Source organism: Piliocolobus tephrosceles, chromosome 17 (assembly GCF_002776525.5).
Source record: "Piliocolobus tephrosceles isolate RC106 chromosome 17, ASM277652v3, whole genome shotgun sequence".
Taxonomy (NCBI): domain Eukaryota; kingdom Metazoa; phylum Chordata; class Mammalia; order Primates; family Cercopithecidae; genus Piliocolobus; species Piliocolobus tephrosceles.
In genome coordinates, this window is record NC_045450.1 from 72,297,170 (window position 1) to 72,315,102 (window position 17,933).

The window sequence follows — 17,933 nt, forward strand, 5'->3', positions numbered from 1 at the left end:
ATAAATACAAAGGGCTGGGGGTGGCCGAGCTGATGGTACAGGCGCGTGTGCTCAATAGCTCCATCACAGTGGATGTTGCTTTGAGGGAAGGAGGGAGAGGAGCAACTGTGGCGGGTGTGGAGGCCCAGCCTGCAGAGCTTCCATCTGGGGGAAGCCCTGTCCCTCGCGGCCTGTCCCTGGTGCTTTGGTGCCCTCTGCTGTGGGGTGGTGAGGTCAGGCTATGCAGGCAGTCACGACAGAACTGAATGAAGCCCGTGTGCTTTCGTGTAGCCAAAGTCCTTTTCTTATATCGTTTATAAAATCAGAGCTATGTTCCCATGGGTGGCAAAAGCCCAGCACCGTGCAGTTGCAAACACGGGGCAGGAAAGGCTCCGGCGGCCCTTGTTACTCCGTGCTGGGAGGCATGGCCAGAGCTCTGTCAGCTCATGTGTCACTTAAACCTAGAGGTGGGTGCCATTATCACCTCATCTCTAGAACTTTCTCATCTTCCCAAACCGAAACTCTGTCCCACTAAGTGCTCACTGGTCATCCTCCCTCCCAGCCCCTGGCACCCTCCCTTCTACTTTCTGTGTCTGTGAATCTGATGACTCCAGGGACCCCATGAGAGTGAAATCCCACAGGATTTGTCCCTTCGAGCCTGGCTTATTCCACTCTGCATGACGGCCTCAAGGCTCATCCAGGAAGCAGCAGGTGCCCGGCTTTCCTTCCTTTTTAGGGCTGAGGAATATTCCACTGTATGGGGAGACCATGTCACTTTATCCATGATGCCTTTACTTTTCAGCTCTTGTTCCCATCTGTGTCTGCAAGCTGGAGCATCCCTTGATGGAGGAGGGATGTCGGAGAGTGGGTGAGCCTCTCCTCTTTCCGGGGTGATCCTCCACTTTGTGGGGGCAGCCCACCATCCTGGACTTTCAGCTGAGGGGTGGCCCAATTTAACAAGCACTCTGGGAGGTCGAGGAGGGTAGATCACGAGGTCCAGAGATCGAGACCATTCTGGCCAACATGGTGAAACCCTGTGTCTACTAAAAACACACAAAAAAATTAGCTGGACCTGGTGGCACGTGCCTGTAGTCCCAGCTACTCAGGAGGCTGAGGCAGGAGAATCGCTTGAACCCAGGAGGCAAAGGTTGCAGTGAGCTGAGATTGCACTGTTGCATTCCAGCCTGGAGACAGAGCAAGACTCCATCTCAAAAAAACAAAAAAAAAATAAGCCGTCCAGTTACATGTGCATGTGAGGTAGTCAACAAATGCTTTTTATTTTTATTTATTTATTTGTTTAGAGACTGAGTCTTGCTCTGTCGCCCAGGCTGGAGTGCAGTGGCATGATCTCGGCTCACTGCAACCTCCACCTCACAGGTTCAAGTGATCTTCCTGCCTCAGCCTCCTGAGTACCTGGGATTACAGGCACCCATCACCATGGCTAGCTAGCTTTGTATTTTTAGTGGAGACAGGATTTCACTATGTTGGCCAGCCTGATCTCTAACTCCTGACCTCAGGTGATCTGCTTGTCTCGGCCTCCCAAAGTGCTGGGATTATAAGCATGAGCCACCCCACCCAGCCCACAAACGCTTTTTAAATATAAGTATGTCCCATGCAGTGTGTCCCCCTAAAGAACAACATGTTGTTCATCTGAAGCTCAGATGTTACCAGGCGTCCTGTGTTTTATCTGACAACCCTGTCCGCAGCACTCACATGGAAGGGGCAGTCGCTAAGGGTGCAGTCTTGGGGTGAAGGTCCCTGCGATGCAGCTTGTGCCCAGCTTGGACTGGCCGTGGGAAAGCCACTGGGCGGGTCTGGCCTTGGTAAAGGGCCACCCCCTGAGACCCACTGAGCCTAGTTCCAGTTTCCCCCTCACAAACCCCAGCCTGGAAGGGCGTTCGGGTATGGAGCAAGCCACAGGGTTTCCCCCCACTGTGGTTCGCACTGGGGTGCCGGGTGGTTCTGAGTCAGCTGCCCCTTCTGCCTTCTCCCCGTGCCCACCACAACTGCCCCCAGTGCTGGGACCTCTGAGGCTGACACTCTGGAAAGGTGTGCAGTGGTGCCGTGGGGTCCCTGGAGTCAGGTCCACATACATCCCTGCTTGCAGGGCTCTCGGCCTCCTGCAGGAGAAGGTGCCACGGCGTAGCGGGTGGGAGGGCAGGAGCCCCATCACTGGAGTTGGAGGTCGCTTCCGATGTTGATGGCAGTGGGCTTGCCTCCAGGTTAGCTGCCTCCCCAAGCAGCTTTGGGGGTACAGAATGACCGACCAGTGTGGGAATACAAATGCCTGAAAGTGGGACGAGGCTGAAGCTGACCTCCTGCTGAGACCACCTCACACAGCCCGGTCCCCTGCTGCCATGTCCTACCTCCTGGCACCCGCCTTCTCCTGCCCCAAATAAGTCACATTCACGGGATCCCCAGCTCAGGCTCTGCTCCTGGAGAAGCTGCCCTCAGAGGCTGCATTGCTGATCACTTTTTCAACAAAGAAGCTGCATTGTATGGCAGGTGCCACCATCTCTTGGAGTGAGGCAGCCTCAGGGGCTCTGTCTGGGGCTGTAGCCTGATTGGTGATCCTTCCATGCCCCTCCTTTGCCTGGCTGGGCCATGTGCCATGTGGGGCATGAGGGGCCTGCAACACAAGTCCCTCTGGGGCTCGTGATGTGGTTGAGCTGGAAGATACGTTCTGGAACATCTAGGACCCCAGCCGCTGTCCTGAGTCAGGATGCCATGGGTGCCAGGCATGGGGGCTGTGGGCCTGGGGACTGGGGTGTTGGAGGTGCTGTGGAGGAGGGGTGGGGCTGGCTTGGAGCCCATGGGATTAGATTGGAGGGTGGAAGTCTGAGAGGGGGGGGGGGGGGGACCGGGGCCTTGGACAGAAAAGCCTGGGAGGACCAGGACCCTTTGGGGGGGGTGGTGAGTGAAGGTGGCAGGGTGTGGGGATACCCTGGGGACAGACAGGTCACTTGGGGCTACAGGACTTTGAATTCCACACTTAGTTTGAATCCCGCCCTCTGGTGAGGGGCGCGTGCGTGAAGGGGGCCTGGGTAGGGAAGGTGGGGGGCAGTGGGGAGTGGACGGCTGCTTCCCTCCAAGAGATGGTGGTACCTGCCACCCGCTACAGCCTCTCTGTTTAAAAAGTGACTGGCAAGGCCGGGCGCGGTGGCTCACGCCTGTAATCCCAGCACTTTGGGAGGCTGAGGCGGGTGGATCTCGAGGTCAGGAGATTGAGACCATCCTGGCTAACATGGTGAAACCCCGTCTCTACTAAAAATACAAAAAACTAGCCGGGCGTGGTGGCGGCCTCCTGTTAGTCCCAGTTACTCGGGAGGCTGAGGCAGGAGAATGGTGTGAACCCGGGAGGCAGAGCTTGCAGTGAGCTGAGATCGCGCCACTGCACTCCAGCCTGGGCGACAGAGCAAGACTCTTGTCTCCAAAAAAAAAAAAAAAAAAAAAAAAAGTGACTGGCAGAACAGGAGCCGCTGCTGCCAGCTCCTGTCCATTTTGTTCTCTTAAAAGAGAGGTCAGGGGTGGCCAGGTTGTCATTTTTCAGGAGACACGAGAGAGCTGAAGTTTTATGTAAAATCTCTTGGTTTTGAGATGTTGGCAGGTAATTCCAATGTTTTATGAAAACAGCAGGGGATGAATAAAACCTACGTATCAGTAAGTCTCGGCCTCGAGGCCTCTGGTCTGCAGGCTGTGCCACTGTGAGCTGGAAGAGTGACGGACGGGCCCTCTGTTCTCCCCACAAAGGCCCTTTCCAGGGTGGCACGTCCACTCCGTTAGTGCCCGGCTGCAATGAGAAGCGTGAATGACAAATGAGGCTTGAGGTTTGCCGCATTGGGCACCATGCTGAGGCCCAGTCATCCTCACGGTTACCTGTGGCATGAGGAGTCTTGGTTCCACTCTATAGATGAGGACACTGAGGGCCCAGAAACTTGCCTGAAGTCACAGCTTGCAGAGCAAGACATGGGCACAGGTCTGCCGACCGGGTTTCCTTTTTATTTTATTGTGGTAAGAGAAATACAAAATGTACCGGGTTAGCCACTTTTAAGTATACAATTCAGTGGCATTAATTACATTCATGGTGTTAGGTAGCTGTCATCGCTATTTACCTCCAAGACTTTCTCCTCATCCCACTGCAAAACTCTGTCCCTATTCAACACTGACCCCACACGCCCCGCCCTAGCCCCTGCACCCTCCACGCTACTTTTTGCACCTCTGAGCGTGACTACTCGAAGGACCCCGTGTACATGGAATCATCCAGTATGTGGCCTTTTGTGCCCAGCTCAGTTCACTCCGTGTAATGTCTTTGGCATTCATCCACGTTGCAGCCTGTGTGAGAATGTTCTACCTTTTCAAGGCTGAATGATGTTCTGTTGTATGGACGGACCATATGGCGTCTGTCCATCTACCGGGTGATGGACTTGTGGGTTGCTTTTACCTTTCCAGTCATAGGAACAGTGCTGCTGAGAGCCCAGGTGCACAGGCAGGTGCTCCAGTCCCCACCCTCCCTTCTTTTGGGGATATTGCGTCTGCTGACTTTATGTCTGAAGGTCTTGGGCCAGTGCCTCTTCCCTGTGCCCTTGAATCTCTTCTGTGGTGTGTCCAGTGTGTGGTCTTCTGCACGCTTCTTGGATACCTCTAGCAATGGGGAGCTCACTGCCTCCCAGAGCAGCCCACCCCAGCGCTTAGTGTGTAACCCACACCTGTGTCCCTGTAGCTGCCACTCATTGGCTTCCTGACCCAGGACGCGTTTCCTTGTCCCCATGGCAGGGGGGTCCGTGTTCACTCTGGGTTCTGTGGTCCTCACTCTGCACCACAGACTCTGATGCCTCCCTTCTCTCTCCACGGTTTCCAAGAGAACAAGATCGAGCCATGAGAAGCAGGGTGGAGGTGTGTTCAGAAACAGCCACTGGTGATGGAAATTGTAAGGCACCGTGGTCTGTCTGCCTCCACACAAACCTCACCAGGTTTCATCAAGATAGAAAGCACACTAGGAATGGTGTGGCTCGTGCCTGTAATCCCAGCACTTGGGGAGGCTGAGGCAGGAGGATCACTTGAGCCCAAGAGTTAGAAACCAGCCTGGGCAACATGATGAGACCCCATCTCTACAAATAATTTAAAAATTAGCAGAGCATGGTGATGCGCACCTGTAGTCCCGGCTGCTCAGGAGTCTGAGGCAGGAGGATCGCCTGAGCCCAGGGGTTCCTGGCTGCCATGAGCTGAGATTGTGCCACTGCACTCCAGCCTGGGCAACACAGCCAGAACCTGTCTCAAAAAAAGCAAAACAACAGGAAGCTCAGACAGGACTGTGGCCGCTTCCACCCTGTCCGTGGCCAGGCTGTGCCCTCTTCTCTGTCGCTAGGCACTCACCCCTGCTCCTTTTCTCCCCAGGGACCTACCAGGGCCAGTGGGTCGGTGGCATGCGCCAGGGCTATGGCGTGCGGCAGAGCGTCCCGTACGGCATGGCTGCGGTCATCCGCTCGCCCCTGAGGACGTCCATCAACTCCCTGCGCAGCGAGCACACCAACGGCACGGCGCTGCATCCCGACGCCTCTCCGGCGGTGGCCGGCAGCCCGGCCGTGTCCCGCGGGGGCTTCGTGCTCGTGGCCCACAGTGACTCCGAGATCCTCAAGAGCAAGAAGAAGGGGCTGTTCCGGCGCTCGCTGCTGAGCGGGCTGAAGCTGCGCAAGTCGGAGTCCAAGAGCAGCCTGGCCAGCCAGCGCAGCAAGCAGAGCTCCTTCCGCAGCGAGGCGGGCATGAGCACCGTCAGCTCCACGGCCAGCGACATCCACTCCACCATCAGCCTGGGCGAGGCCGAGGCCGAGCTGGCGGTCATCGAGGACGACATCGACGCCACCACCACCGAGACCTACGTGGGCGAGTGGAAGAATGACAAACGCTCCGGCTTCGGCGTGAGCCAGCGCTCGGACGGGCTCAAGTACGAGGGCGAGTGGGCCAGCAACCGGCGCCACGGCTACGGCTGCATGACCTTCCCGGACGGCACCAAGGAGGAGGGCAAGTACAAGCAGAACATCCTCGTCAGCGGCAAGCGCAAGAACCTCATCCCCCTGCGGGCCAGCAAGATCCGCGAGAAGGTGGACCGCGCCGTCGAGGCCGCTGAGCGGGCTGCCACCATCGCCAAGCAGAAGGCTGAGATCGCGGCTTCCAGGTAGGAGGGCGAGGGGGCGGGGGCCCTTCTTGGTGCCCAGAAGGTGTTTGTGAGCCCAGTCTGTTCAGTCCTGCTGTTGCTCCCGGCCTTGGGCTGGGCCCAGTTTGAGGCCTAGGCTGGTGTTCCTCCAACTATGCCCCATGGAACCCTAGTGTTCCCTGGAGGTTCTCAGAGGTGACTGTGGGCAGGATTGGTGCAGAGGAATGATTGATTTGTGAGGGTGCAGAGACCTACAGCCTCCTTAAACCGAGCAGTGTCTCTTTGTTCTGTATGGTGATGTTTAGTGTAAAATATTGGATAAAGAAGGGGGTCTGTTCTGTTGGCACGATGCATTGGAGCACTGCTGTGCTGGCTAGGAGGGGAGACACCACCAGGTAGGGGTGGCAGCTCCAGCACTGCAGGGCTGTAGGAGGCGGCTAGGAGCTGCCTCAGCTACGCAGACCTGCGGTCTGGATTCTTCCTGGACCCTGGGAGATGGCAGCAGTTGGGAGGCCAATTGCGGGTGCCTGGCAAGGGGCTCATGCAGGCCTGGTGCTTTGGGGCAGCCGCTGTTCTAAATCACTGCATGACTTACTGAATTTGGGGTCCAGTGGGCCCTCCAGGCCCTAAGGAATGGGTTCAGAGGTGACTGTGGGGGGGTCCACATGGCTTGTGGTACCTTTAGGAGTGGGTGCAGGGTGGGGCCTTCAGGGCTGGAGGAAGGCACCCAGGGTCTGGCTCTTGTGGGTGAGTGTGTGAGCCAGGGGCTGGTCCTAGGAAGGCTGTGGCCGGCAGGAGCCGCCTGCTGCAGGTTGGAGGAAGTTCCCCTGCGGAAAGCCACGGGTCCCACAGGTAGACATTTGGGTTCTAAAGTAACTGAGGTTACTAAAGGGCTTTGTCAAGACTTGGGAAGGTGTTTCAGAAAACCCAGAGCCTTTGCTATCCTCCGGCGTTTGCTTTCCTGGGCCAGAGGAGGGCCCTTGGGGTAGCCCGGAGAGGCTTGGGGCAGGGATCTGGAAGCTGCGTGGGAAGCTATGGGCTGCCCAGGCAGGAGGCTTCCTGGGGGACGTTTCCCTGCATCTTTCTGGATGGTTCTGTGTTCTCAGCCGGGGCACATGTGGAGTTCCTCCAGGAAAGCTCCCAGCTTGGGTGCGACTCAGCCTTTCCTGACCTGTCGCTAATTAAAGTTCAGCCCATTTGGTTCTGATTTTCAGTGACCCTTGATCTACAGTAAAAAACAAAAATGGTGGCTGTGGTTTGTTGGCAGAATATGTCACTCGTGACTTCTTTTGTTTTAGAGGGAAATAAGATTGATTCTAAGAAGCTGAAAGAAACATGAATTACCACCTGACACTGAGGTCCAAAATTGCTCCATTTGCCCCTCCCTGCTCCCCCAGAAATGTTCGGGCAGGGAGATAAACAGGAGCCCACGTGTGACTACTCACCTGGGATTTTAAGAACAAATTAGAATCAGTCGTTATTTTTTCCATCATAAATGTAATACTTGTTCCACAGGAAAATAAATAATACTGAGGAGGGGGGAAGCAGCATTAGCTCTGGTCTGATGAATCGGCCGAGCGCTCTCTGTGGCATTTTGGTGAATTTCTTTCCTCTGTGTTTCGTTTTTCGACCCTTTCTATTTTGTGTAGTTGCTTTTTTGACCCTAGTGGACAAGAAACAGTTTTGGGGGCTGGGGGACAGCAGTGTCACGGAATTGAGGAAGCTCGTGGCAGCTCCCGTGTGACCCGCGGATTGGTTCATGAGTTCATCAGTTCATTAGTTCTCAGCAGCTCGGGGACTTAGCAGACAGTGCTCTGCAGGACTGAGCTTATTTCATAGCTCTGGCACTGGGCGGATGTCTATAGGACTGGGGGGACGTGGGACCTGGGACAGTTTTCAGACAAATTCCCCTAGACATTGAGAGAAGCAGGTTCCTGTTATGGAGCCAAGGTGGCCTGGACAGGGCTGGGGCAGCGCAGGTGCAGAGCTGCCCCACGGCGAGTCGTCAGCCTCTCTGGACCTCAGCTTCTAATCTCTGAAGGCCTGTGAAGCTTAGGTGGTGGCAGCTCCCTTCCTGGGCCATCCAGCCTCTTCCTGGGGTTTCGGGGTTCCAGGGGCTCTGTGGGAGCATTGTTGGGGGAGATGCCTACGTACAAGTGGGCACCATGCTGGCGCGAAGCCCAGGGGCTGGGTCGGGAGGGCGAGACCTGAGACCCATGTAAAGGATTCGGGGCCAGGGTGGGGTGGACGCGGCTCCTACTGGGTTCCCAGCCCTTGGGGCACTGGCCAGCCAGCCTTGGCAGACGGGTGGAGGGAGTGAGAGGGAGGGGTTTGCAGGCCTGTGCAGCTGTGAAACTGATGGAACCACCCCCCACCCGCCCCCAACAGCCTTTAAGACCCAGCAGCCCGTGCTCCCTGGCAGGTTGGGGCCTGCCTTCTGCACTGGTGGAGTCCAAGCTGACTCCGTCCCTTTGCCCGAGCAGGCGCCGTGCGGAGGGAGGTGGTTCCTGCTTCTGCATGCGCACAACTGGGGTCTTGGAGTGTAGCTCCTTTGTGAGAAAGGGACTGGCTCACCCGCCGCGTCCTGCTGTCCATGCACATGGCTGTGCACACCACTCAGCCTCCACACCACTGTGCACAGCCTGCACATCCATGCACACCCATGGAGCCAGAGCGTACAGCTGCACAGGTGCGCCCAGGTGGGGGGGTGTGGCCTGGGTGGTCTCCAGGTCACTGGCACTTAAAGTGTCCAAGAGAGGAGGTGTCACGCCTCAAATGGGCACTAGGAACTGGCTTCTCACCCTTGCCTCTGAGACCTGCAGACCACATCCAGCCTGGGCTGTTGGGGCCGCACATCCCAGAGCGGTCGCCTCCCCTCTCTGGGCTGGGTTCCCCACTGAAGGGGGGACGGGGCTCCCTTCTCCATGTAGTAGCCTCGGCGTGGGGCCGGGCCTGTGGTTGCACCGTCTCCATTGGTGTCATCCTCCCCCAGCCCTGCTGTGAGAAGCATGGGAGGCACGTGTGTTTGTGAGCTCACTGGTGTGACCCTCGGAGGCGGGAGGCTACACAGTATTTTTGGTCATCAGAGGATGGGGGATGAGCCTCCATTCTGGGCTGCAGGGCCTGGAGTTGTGCTTTCTCAATGGACTTAGAATTTGGAAAAAAAGAAGGGAACAGAGTCCACTGGCGTGGAGAGCGAAGCTGATGAATGACTGGCTCAGGCGCCCACAGCCCGGGGCCAACCCTCCACTGGAGCGTGAGAGCGGCCATACCACGTGGGCCGAGGAGTGACTGGCCCCGGGCGGGCTCCTGCCACTGTCACAACCGAGAGATGCGAGGGAGCTGTAGGGCAGCTGGCGCTGTCCTCGCCCGCCCCGGCCGGCAGGGCTTGTCAGGCCATGCAAAGTGAGAAACGGTTTGCTGTGTCCTCCACAGAGTGCCAGGCCCTTCCCCTGAGAGCAGCTCTGCAGGGAAGGCCGAGGAGGATGGAATGTGGGTTTTCCTGGAAAACGGGCGGGAGGTGTGGAACTCGGAATCTGAGAGCACCTGGTGCCGTTGTTGCCACTTGGCAGAGGGGGAGACTGAGGTCCTGTGCTGCTAAGGGGACTGGCCCCGGTTCTCGGCTGGGAGGGTAGGATCCAGGACTCCTCCTTAGGCCGGGTCTCAGCCCCAGGCCCTGAAGTCACCGTGGGTTCTAAGGCACACGATGCCCTCCCCGGCCATGTGACATCATTGTCTGGGATGCGCTGGGGATTCAGAGCCTTCCACACTCCCCAGGTGCCTGGAGGGCTTGTAAAAATAGTGGTCAGGCCCTGGACTTTATCTCATCATATCTAGGTGGGACCCCAACACCTGCATCTGACCTGGTCCCCAGGATGCAAATGCTGCTGGCCTGTGTGCCCCCGGCTCTCTCCTGTCTGGTGTGGGTGCTGCCACCAGGGGGCCTTGGCCCTGCGGGGAGATGAGGCATCGCACACTCAGCTGCAACACAGGTTGGAGGCAGAGTCCAACCCAGCAAGGGTGTGGCAGTGGGCGGGGCGGGGGGGTGCGTGGTGAAGCAGGTGGTTCCAGGAGGTTCCGTCTGGGTGAGACCCTCTGCTGCAGAGAGGGGCAGGAGCCGGTGGCCCCGCGGAGCTGAGGTCAGGTGAGAAGGGGATGCAGTCTCCCATGCTGTTCTCCTGTGGGGTCCGCCTCACTCCAGTGGGAACTCCCACTAGTGAAAGTCTGGGATGGCTCCATCCTGCCGTGTCGCCTAGCAGTGGACCACAGGGCATTGGCCCCTCCTGCCGTCACACACTCAAGATGTTTTCATGACGCATCTCCTGCCGGGAGGGCACACACAGGGCACCTTTGCACGGCGTTGCCTGTCCTGAACCCCTCGCCGTCCCCGGGCGGACATAAGGAATTCATCGCAGTCCTCAAAGCCTGGGTTGCTCTAGAAGATGAAACTCAATTGCTTTCCTTGATCTGCTGCTCACTAGAGGCCTTGGGTTGGGAATCGGAATGTAAATGTGTCACCCATCCTCGAGAGGAAAGTCCCGCAGGGTGGCATGGCTTTATTTTCAACAGCCGATCCCTCTGCCACAGCAACTCTCACAGCCCCCCATCCCTACCCACTGTGGACACCAAATAAAAGCAGAAAGCTCTGGTAGAAGCCGAGCTGGGGGCGATGGGGCAGACTGTAGCCCATTTCTCCTTCTTGTTCCCATCCCCACTTTGTCCCCTGGGACCTGCTGAGAACCCCAGGGTGAAGGTTCAGGGTCCAGGAGGCATCTCAAGTGTGACCCATTGGCTGCCTCTGCTGCGGGAGAGGGAGAGACGGGGTGGCCCATGCGAAAGCTGTTCCTCCTGCAGCCCCACAGAGCCTGAAAGAGCTCAGCCGGGATCTGATGGCATCGTTTCTGCTGGGACCCCCCTCTCTGCTGCGTCTCGTGTAAACGTTGCTGTGAAGAGATGCCAAGGGGTTTTGCAAAGCAGAAACCCCAGCTGAGAGGAGGAGGAGGGATTGTTCTGGGGGCCAGGCATACCCTGTTTCAGGAGGCTTCGCTTCGTTGTGCTTTGCAGAGGCTGTGTTTTTACACATTGGAGGTTCGTGGCATTCGTGCGTGGAGCAAGCCTGTTGGTGCCATTTTCCCAACAGCACATGCTCACTTCGTGTCTCTGTGTCACATTTTGGTAATTCTCAGGGTATTTCAAGCTTTTTCATGATTATGTCTGGTTATTTCGGGATGCCACACATCATACCCACGTAAGACAGTGAACTTAATAAATGCTCTTTGTTCTGACCAATCCTCCAACCAGCCGCTCCCCCATCCCTCTCTCCCCTCCGGCCTCCCTATTCCCTGAGACACAACAGTATTAAAATTAGGCCAACTAATAACGCTACAGTGGTCTCTAAGTGTTCATTGAGAGAAGAGACTCACATCTCCCACTTTAAATCAAAAGCTGGAAATGATTAAATATAGAGAAGAAGGTGTGTTGAAAGTCAAGACAGGCCTCATGCACCAGGCAGCCTAGTTTTGGATGTAAAGGAAAAGTTACTGAAGAAGATTAAAAGTGCTACTCCAGTGAATACACGAATGATAAGAAAGCAAAACAATCTTAGTGCTGATATGGAGAAAGTTTTAGGGTCTGAAGAGAAGATCACACTAACCACAACATTCCCTTAAGCCCAAGCCTGATCCAGAGCAAGGCTCAACTCTTTCATGCTGTGAAGGCTGAGAGGTGAGAAAGCTGCAGAGGAAGAGCTGGAAGTGAGTGGAGGTTGGTTCATGAGGTTTAAGGAAAGAAGCCACTTCCAGAACATAAAGTGCAAGGTGAGGCCGCGGGTTACCCAGAAGATCTAGCTGAGATTGGTGGTGAAGGTGGCTAAACGAAACAGATTTTCAGTATCTTTCCATTGGAAGAAGATGCGGTCTAGGACTTTCATGCTGGAAAGAAGCTAATGGCTGGCTTTGAAGGACACGCTGGCTCTCTTGTTAGGGGCTAGCACAGCTGAGACGTTAACTTGAAGCCAGTGTTCATTGAACATTCTGAAAATCCTAGGGCCCGTAAGAATTGTGTAAAATCTACTCTGTGCTCTAGAAATGGAACAACAAAGCCTGGACGGCCGCACGTCTGCTTACAGCATGGTTTCCAGAATAGTTTTAAGCCCAGTGTTGTGATCTACTGCTCAGAAAAAGATTCCTTTTAAAATATTACTACTCACCCAAGAGCTCCCATGGAGATGTACAGGGAGATGAATGTTGTTTGCATGCCTGCTAACACAACATCCAGCATTCAGCTTTCAGGTCTTATTATTTAAGAAATACATTTCGTGGCTGGGCGCGGTGGCTCAAGCCTGTAATCCCAGCACTTTGGGAGGCCAAGACGGGTGGATCACGAGGTCAGGAGATCGAGACCATCCTGCCTAACACGGTGAAACCCCATCTCTACTAAAAACACACAAAAAAATTAGCCGGGTGTGGTGGCGGGCGCCTGTAGTCCCAGCTACACGGGAGACTGAGGCAGGAGAATGGCGTGAACCCAGGGGGTGGAGCTTGCAGTAAGCTGAGATCGCGCCACTGCACTCCAGCCTGGGCGACAGAGCGAGACTCTGTCTCAAAAAAAAAAAAAAAGAAATACGTTTTGTAAGGCTGCCATTAGTGATTTCTCTGATGGATCTGGGCAAAGTCTATTGAAAACCATCTGGAAAGGATTCAGCATTCTAGATCCCATTAAGAACATTCGCGATTCAAGGGTGGAGGTCAGAATATCCACATTAAGAAGAGTTTAGAAGAAGCTGATTCCAGCCCTCATGGACGGCTTCAGGGGCTCAAGACTTCAGTGGAGGAAGCAACTGCAAACGTGGTGGAAATGGCAAGAGAACTGGAATTAGAAGTGGAGCCTGCAGATGGGACTGCATTGCTGCAAGCTCACGGTCACACTTGAAAGACTGCGGAGTTGCTGCTTAGGGGTGAGCCAAGAAAATGGTTTCTTGCGATGGAATCTACTCCTGGCGAAGATGCTGCAGACATTGTTGAAGTGACAGCAAAGATTTAGAATATTCCTTCAACAGAGTCCATAAAGCAGCAGCAGAGTTTGAGAGGATTGACTCCAGTTTTGAATGAAGCTCTACGGTGAGTCAAATGCTATCAAATAGCGTCACATGCTACAGAGAAGCCTTTTGTGAAAGGAAGAGTCCATTGATGCAGCCAACATTGTTGTCTTATTTTAAGAAGCTGCCGCCTCAGCCTCAGCACTCACCACGCTGATCATCCACAGCCAAGCCAAGCCCTCCTCTGAAGGCCCAGATGGTGGTTCACATTTTTTAGCAATAAAGTATTTAAAAATTAAGATTCGTAATTTTTAAAGATATAATGCTATAGCATGCTTAATAGACTACAGCATAGTAGAAACATAACATTTTTTCTTTTTCGAGACAGGGTCTTGCTCTGCCGCCCAGGCCGGAGTGCAGTGGTGCCATCGTGACTCACTGCAACCCTGACCTCCCGGGTTCAAGTGATCCTCCTGCTTCAGTCTTCAGTGTGTGGGGAGGGTGCACACAGCTGGGCTAGGATGGCCTGGGTGGGGTCAGCCCCCATCTATCCTGGAGGCCAGGCAGGTGCGGAGCTTACAGAGGTGGCCACCTGGATGACGGTACCTACTTTTGTGAGTTGAGGCCCTTGGATCTCCGTGGCAGTCAGCAGGACCATGGTGGCAGGCCCATGTGCTGGTCCTCAGATGATGTCCCTGTCTGTGATTTTTCCTTGTGAGTATAGCCTTGACTGGGCACGTAGATCAGAGGTGACACATCCCGGGCGCCTCTGCCACTCTTCCTCTCTTCCTCCTGCCCTGCACCCACTATAGACACAGCTCATTGGTGGCTGCGTTCAGAATCTTCTCACCAGGCAGGTCCTTCTAGTGGCTCAGGACTGTCCTGCAGGCATAACAGGAAGTGAGCTGCAGGGGGAAGTTGGGGCCTGGTTGCTAAGAAGGGCAGTGCCTGGTCTCCAAGCTGGTCAGTGCCTGGGGGGGGACTAGAACTCTCACCCAGGCCTCTCTTTCAGTCCTGTTCCTCTTCTCACACCCTTCACACCCAGGCCAGGCTCGGGAATTCTTGTTGACGACGGCCTTGAAATGTCCTCTAAACAGTATTGCTCTGGGGGTGTGCAAAACCCAGGGTAAGACCTGCTCAGAAAGGGGCTTCCAGATCCCATTGTGTCTCCAGCACCTGCTGTGTGCCTGGCCCAAGCGGGGGTCTGTGAGCTGTGCCTCGGGGCCTCTGTCTGTCCCCGCTCTGCTCTCTGCTGTGGCTTCCTGGCTGCAGGGTTCTCCAGTGAGTTAGGGATCTCGGCTGGCCATGCCTGGAGCTGAGGGTGGAGGGAGGCCCAGCGGGAAGCCCCACGGGTGGGCCCTGGTGAGGGTAAATTATCTACAGGAAAGTCACCTGGGACACTGTGATGGGCCGTCTAGGAAAGGCAGCTTTTAAGGACCTGAAATGGGGGGCGATATTTTTGATTTTTAAAAATTATTTCTCATTAAAATTATAACACATCCTCGTAAAAATGTTAAAACAGTGAGACAGATGCGTATAAAGTCACCAGGTCCCACTGCATGCTGTCCACCCCCGTAGAGGCCATTACAGCATCTTCAGAGTTTTTTCAGCACATAGTCAAATCCGTGTCACTCCTACGCCATTCCCTTTTGTAGAAATAAAATCGTACCGTGCATATTGCTTTGTAGCTTGTTTTATTTCCTCCTCACTTACATTAAGGTCATCGTTCCACGTCAGGGTATCTACATGTGTGTTTCCTTAATAGCCACACGTCATGTTCCGCAACGCGGATGCACCATGTCGTCCTAGCCTTACCCTAGTAATGAACATTTTGGACACATTTGATCTTTCAGTCTCACAAGACTGCAACAGCTGTTCAAGTCCACCCTCCCTTGCTAGCCTGGGGAATTCTGCACCCTGGTCTCCTAGAGCAGGCGTTGCTGGCTAGGTGATGTGTGCATTCAAAGCTGTGAGTAGATGCTGCCTCGTTACCCAGTTCAGGGCTGTCCTGATTTACCTTGGTTGGGAGGGAGGGCTCCAGGAGGAGGTGACCGGGTGGCCTTGACTGCTGTGTCACTGAGGGGCTTCTCCCTGCCACAGGAATGATGACTCCCATAGATGTCCACATCCTAATCCTGGAACCTGTGGGTGTCACATTCCCTGGTAGGGATTTTGCTGCTGTGACTCAGTCGAGGCACCTGAGACGGGGGAATCACCCTGAATTATGCAGATGGGCAAATAGAGTCACGGGGGCTTTGGGGGAGGGCCACAGAGTCCGTGCGAGGGACCCTGGAAGCAGAGGCGATGCTACTGGAAGGTGGAGGGGGAGTCACAAGGCCTGGAGTGCAGGTGGCTGCTAAAAGCTGGAAGAGGTGAGAAACGGATTCTCCAGGGAGGCAGCCCTGCTAAGACCTTGATTCCAGCCCCGTAAGACTCCTCTTGACTTGTGAGCTCTAAAGCTCTACATGAATAAGTGTGTGTGGTTTGGCGCCACTGTGTGTGGTCGCTTTCGGCAGCTCCCGAGACCCGTACACTCCGCATTCTGGCTGGGGCAGGTCTGTCCCCTCTGGTGCTCCCATTTCTAGGATGGACATACCCGTCCCCTCCCTAAAGGCCCCAGGGAGCGAAACTCCAAAATGCTCCTGACAGTCTGCCCCAGGTCCTGGTGACTGCCAGGCACGTTTTCCACAAATCGAACCCCAGAGCCCCCTGTGGCAGCTGGAGCCCAGTTCTCATTGGTCTTCCTGAGAAACGGCAGTGGCTCTGCTGTTTGCTAGCTGTGTGGCCCCAGGCAAGGAGCTTCAGCTCTCTGGGCCTTCTTTCCAGTTCTGTAAAATGGGTTGAGCCTGGGCATCCATTCGTGCGTGGAAAAATGGGTTGAGCATGGGCATCCATTCGTGCATGGAAATAACTTACTCTTTTGAGCCACCCAGTGGGGTTTCTTTGTTTCTTGGAGGGACTTGTTACTCGGCATTGCTGTGACAGCCGCTGACTGATGCAGGGCCTGGTGGGTGGCTCTTGAAGGCATACGGGAGAATCCTGTCCATGTGCGGTCCTCACACCATGGGCTGCAGCCACATAGGACCATTGCTCCTCCAGGACACACCTCATCTTCCCTGTGTGAATCTCCTGCCCCTGCCATAACAAAGCACCACAAAGTGGCTCAGGCTGGTCTCGAACAGCAGAAATGCACTCCCTCACAGCCCTGGAGGTCACAGGTCTAAACTCGAGTATCATCAGGGCTGCACTTTCTCCCAAGGCTCTCAGGAGGACCCTCCTTGTGCCTTCCAGCTCCAGGCGACTTCAGGCATTCCTTGGCTTGTGGCCGCATCACCCCAGTTCCCACCCTGAGTTCACAGGGCTGTCTTCCCTCTGTGTGTCTCTGTCTCCCACTCCTAGGGACAACAGCCGTTGGATTTAAGGCCTGCCCTATTCCAGTGTGACCCCATCTTAACTATTCCACCTGCAGAGGGCCCATCTCCAGTAAGGCCACAATCGGGTTCCCGGTAGGTGTGGATTTGGCTCCACTGTGGCCCAGGCTGCCCCCTGGGACTTTTTTGTTTTTGTTTTTTTGGTTTTTGAGACAGAGTCTTGCTCTGTTGCCCAGGCTGGAGTGCAGTTGTGCAATCTCAGCTCACTGTAACTTCCACCTCCCAGGTTCAGGTGATTCTCCTGCCTCAGCCTCCCCAGTAGCTGGGATTATAGGCATCCGCCACCACGCCCAGCTAATTGTTGTATTTTTAGTAGAGATGGGGTTTCACCATGTTGCCCAGGCTGGTCTCGAACTCCTGACCTCAGGTGATCCACCTGCCTCAGCCTCCCAAAGTACTGGGATCACAGGCGTGAGCCACCGTGCCCGGCCCTCTCCTGGGTTTTGAGACCTGTGCTGCTGACCTTCCCCCTCACCCCCTGCCCATCACGGCCCCCACCTCGGATTCACCTGTGTTCCCCAGTGTGTTCAGAACTTGTCACTCACCTGGTGTAACCTGGATGTCAGCTCAGCCCCTCCCCCTCCTCTCCCCACCAGATTTTCTTTATGTCCTCAGGCTCCCGTGTGCTCACTGTGGTGCCCCATGCCTGTGGCTCCCGTGTCCGCACACCTGGTGCTTTGCTGACCATGACAGTGTTTCGTGGAGAAACTACCCGCGGGAGCACATGTGTGCGATCGACTTCACAGATGGCTCGGCCAAGTGGAGGGTGGGTTCTCTTCTCGGTCCCCAAGAGAACATGCCCCTGCTTTCAGATGCCACGCTTTTCACACGCCCCTCACCCTCTCTATGTGTGGCTCTGCGCTGCCCCCACCTCCACCTCTGTATCCCCAGCCTCGGCCCTGGGCCTTGCTTTGTCTCTCCAGGGACACGGGGGACTCTGCTGCACGGTGGGTCACCTACCTCACCCTCCAGCTCATTAGGCTCCCAGTGCCTGGGCAGTCACACCATTCGAGCACTCAGCTTACAGTTCCACCCTCCCACCTGGAGGCAGAAGAAAGAAACAGGCAGGGAAGAAAGGAGCAAGACAGACCTCACTCCCTAGCATCTTGCTCCGCGTAGACTCCATTGCTTAAAGGTCTGTATGTTTTGCAGAGCAGAGCTCCTACGCACATAGCCCTGACAGATCTTTATAAGAGTGATCTGGGGCCAGGCACGGTGGCTCATGCCTGGAATCCGAGGACTTTGGGAGGCTGAAGTGGGTGGATCACTTGAGGTCAGGAGTTCGAGACCAGCCTGACCAACATGGTGAAACCCCGTCTCTACTAAAAATACATAA

General features: G+C 55.4%; 1 protein-coding gene across 1 annotated transcript in view; it reads left to right on the forward strand.

Annotated features, from left to right (window-relative positions):
- Positions 1-17,933, forward strand: part of JPH3 (junctophilin 3) — a 109,405-nt gene that overhangs the window by 34,811 nt on the left and 56,661 nt on the right. The window contains exon 2 of the mRNA XM_023228871.3: positions 5,374-6,151. Within this exon, the coding sequence (XP_023084639.1) occupies positions 5,374-6,151 (778 nt within the window). The remainder of the gene's footprint in view (positions 1-5,373; positions 6,152-17,933) is intronic.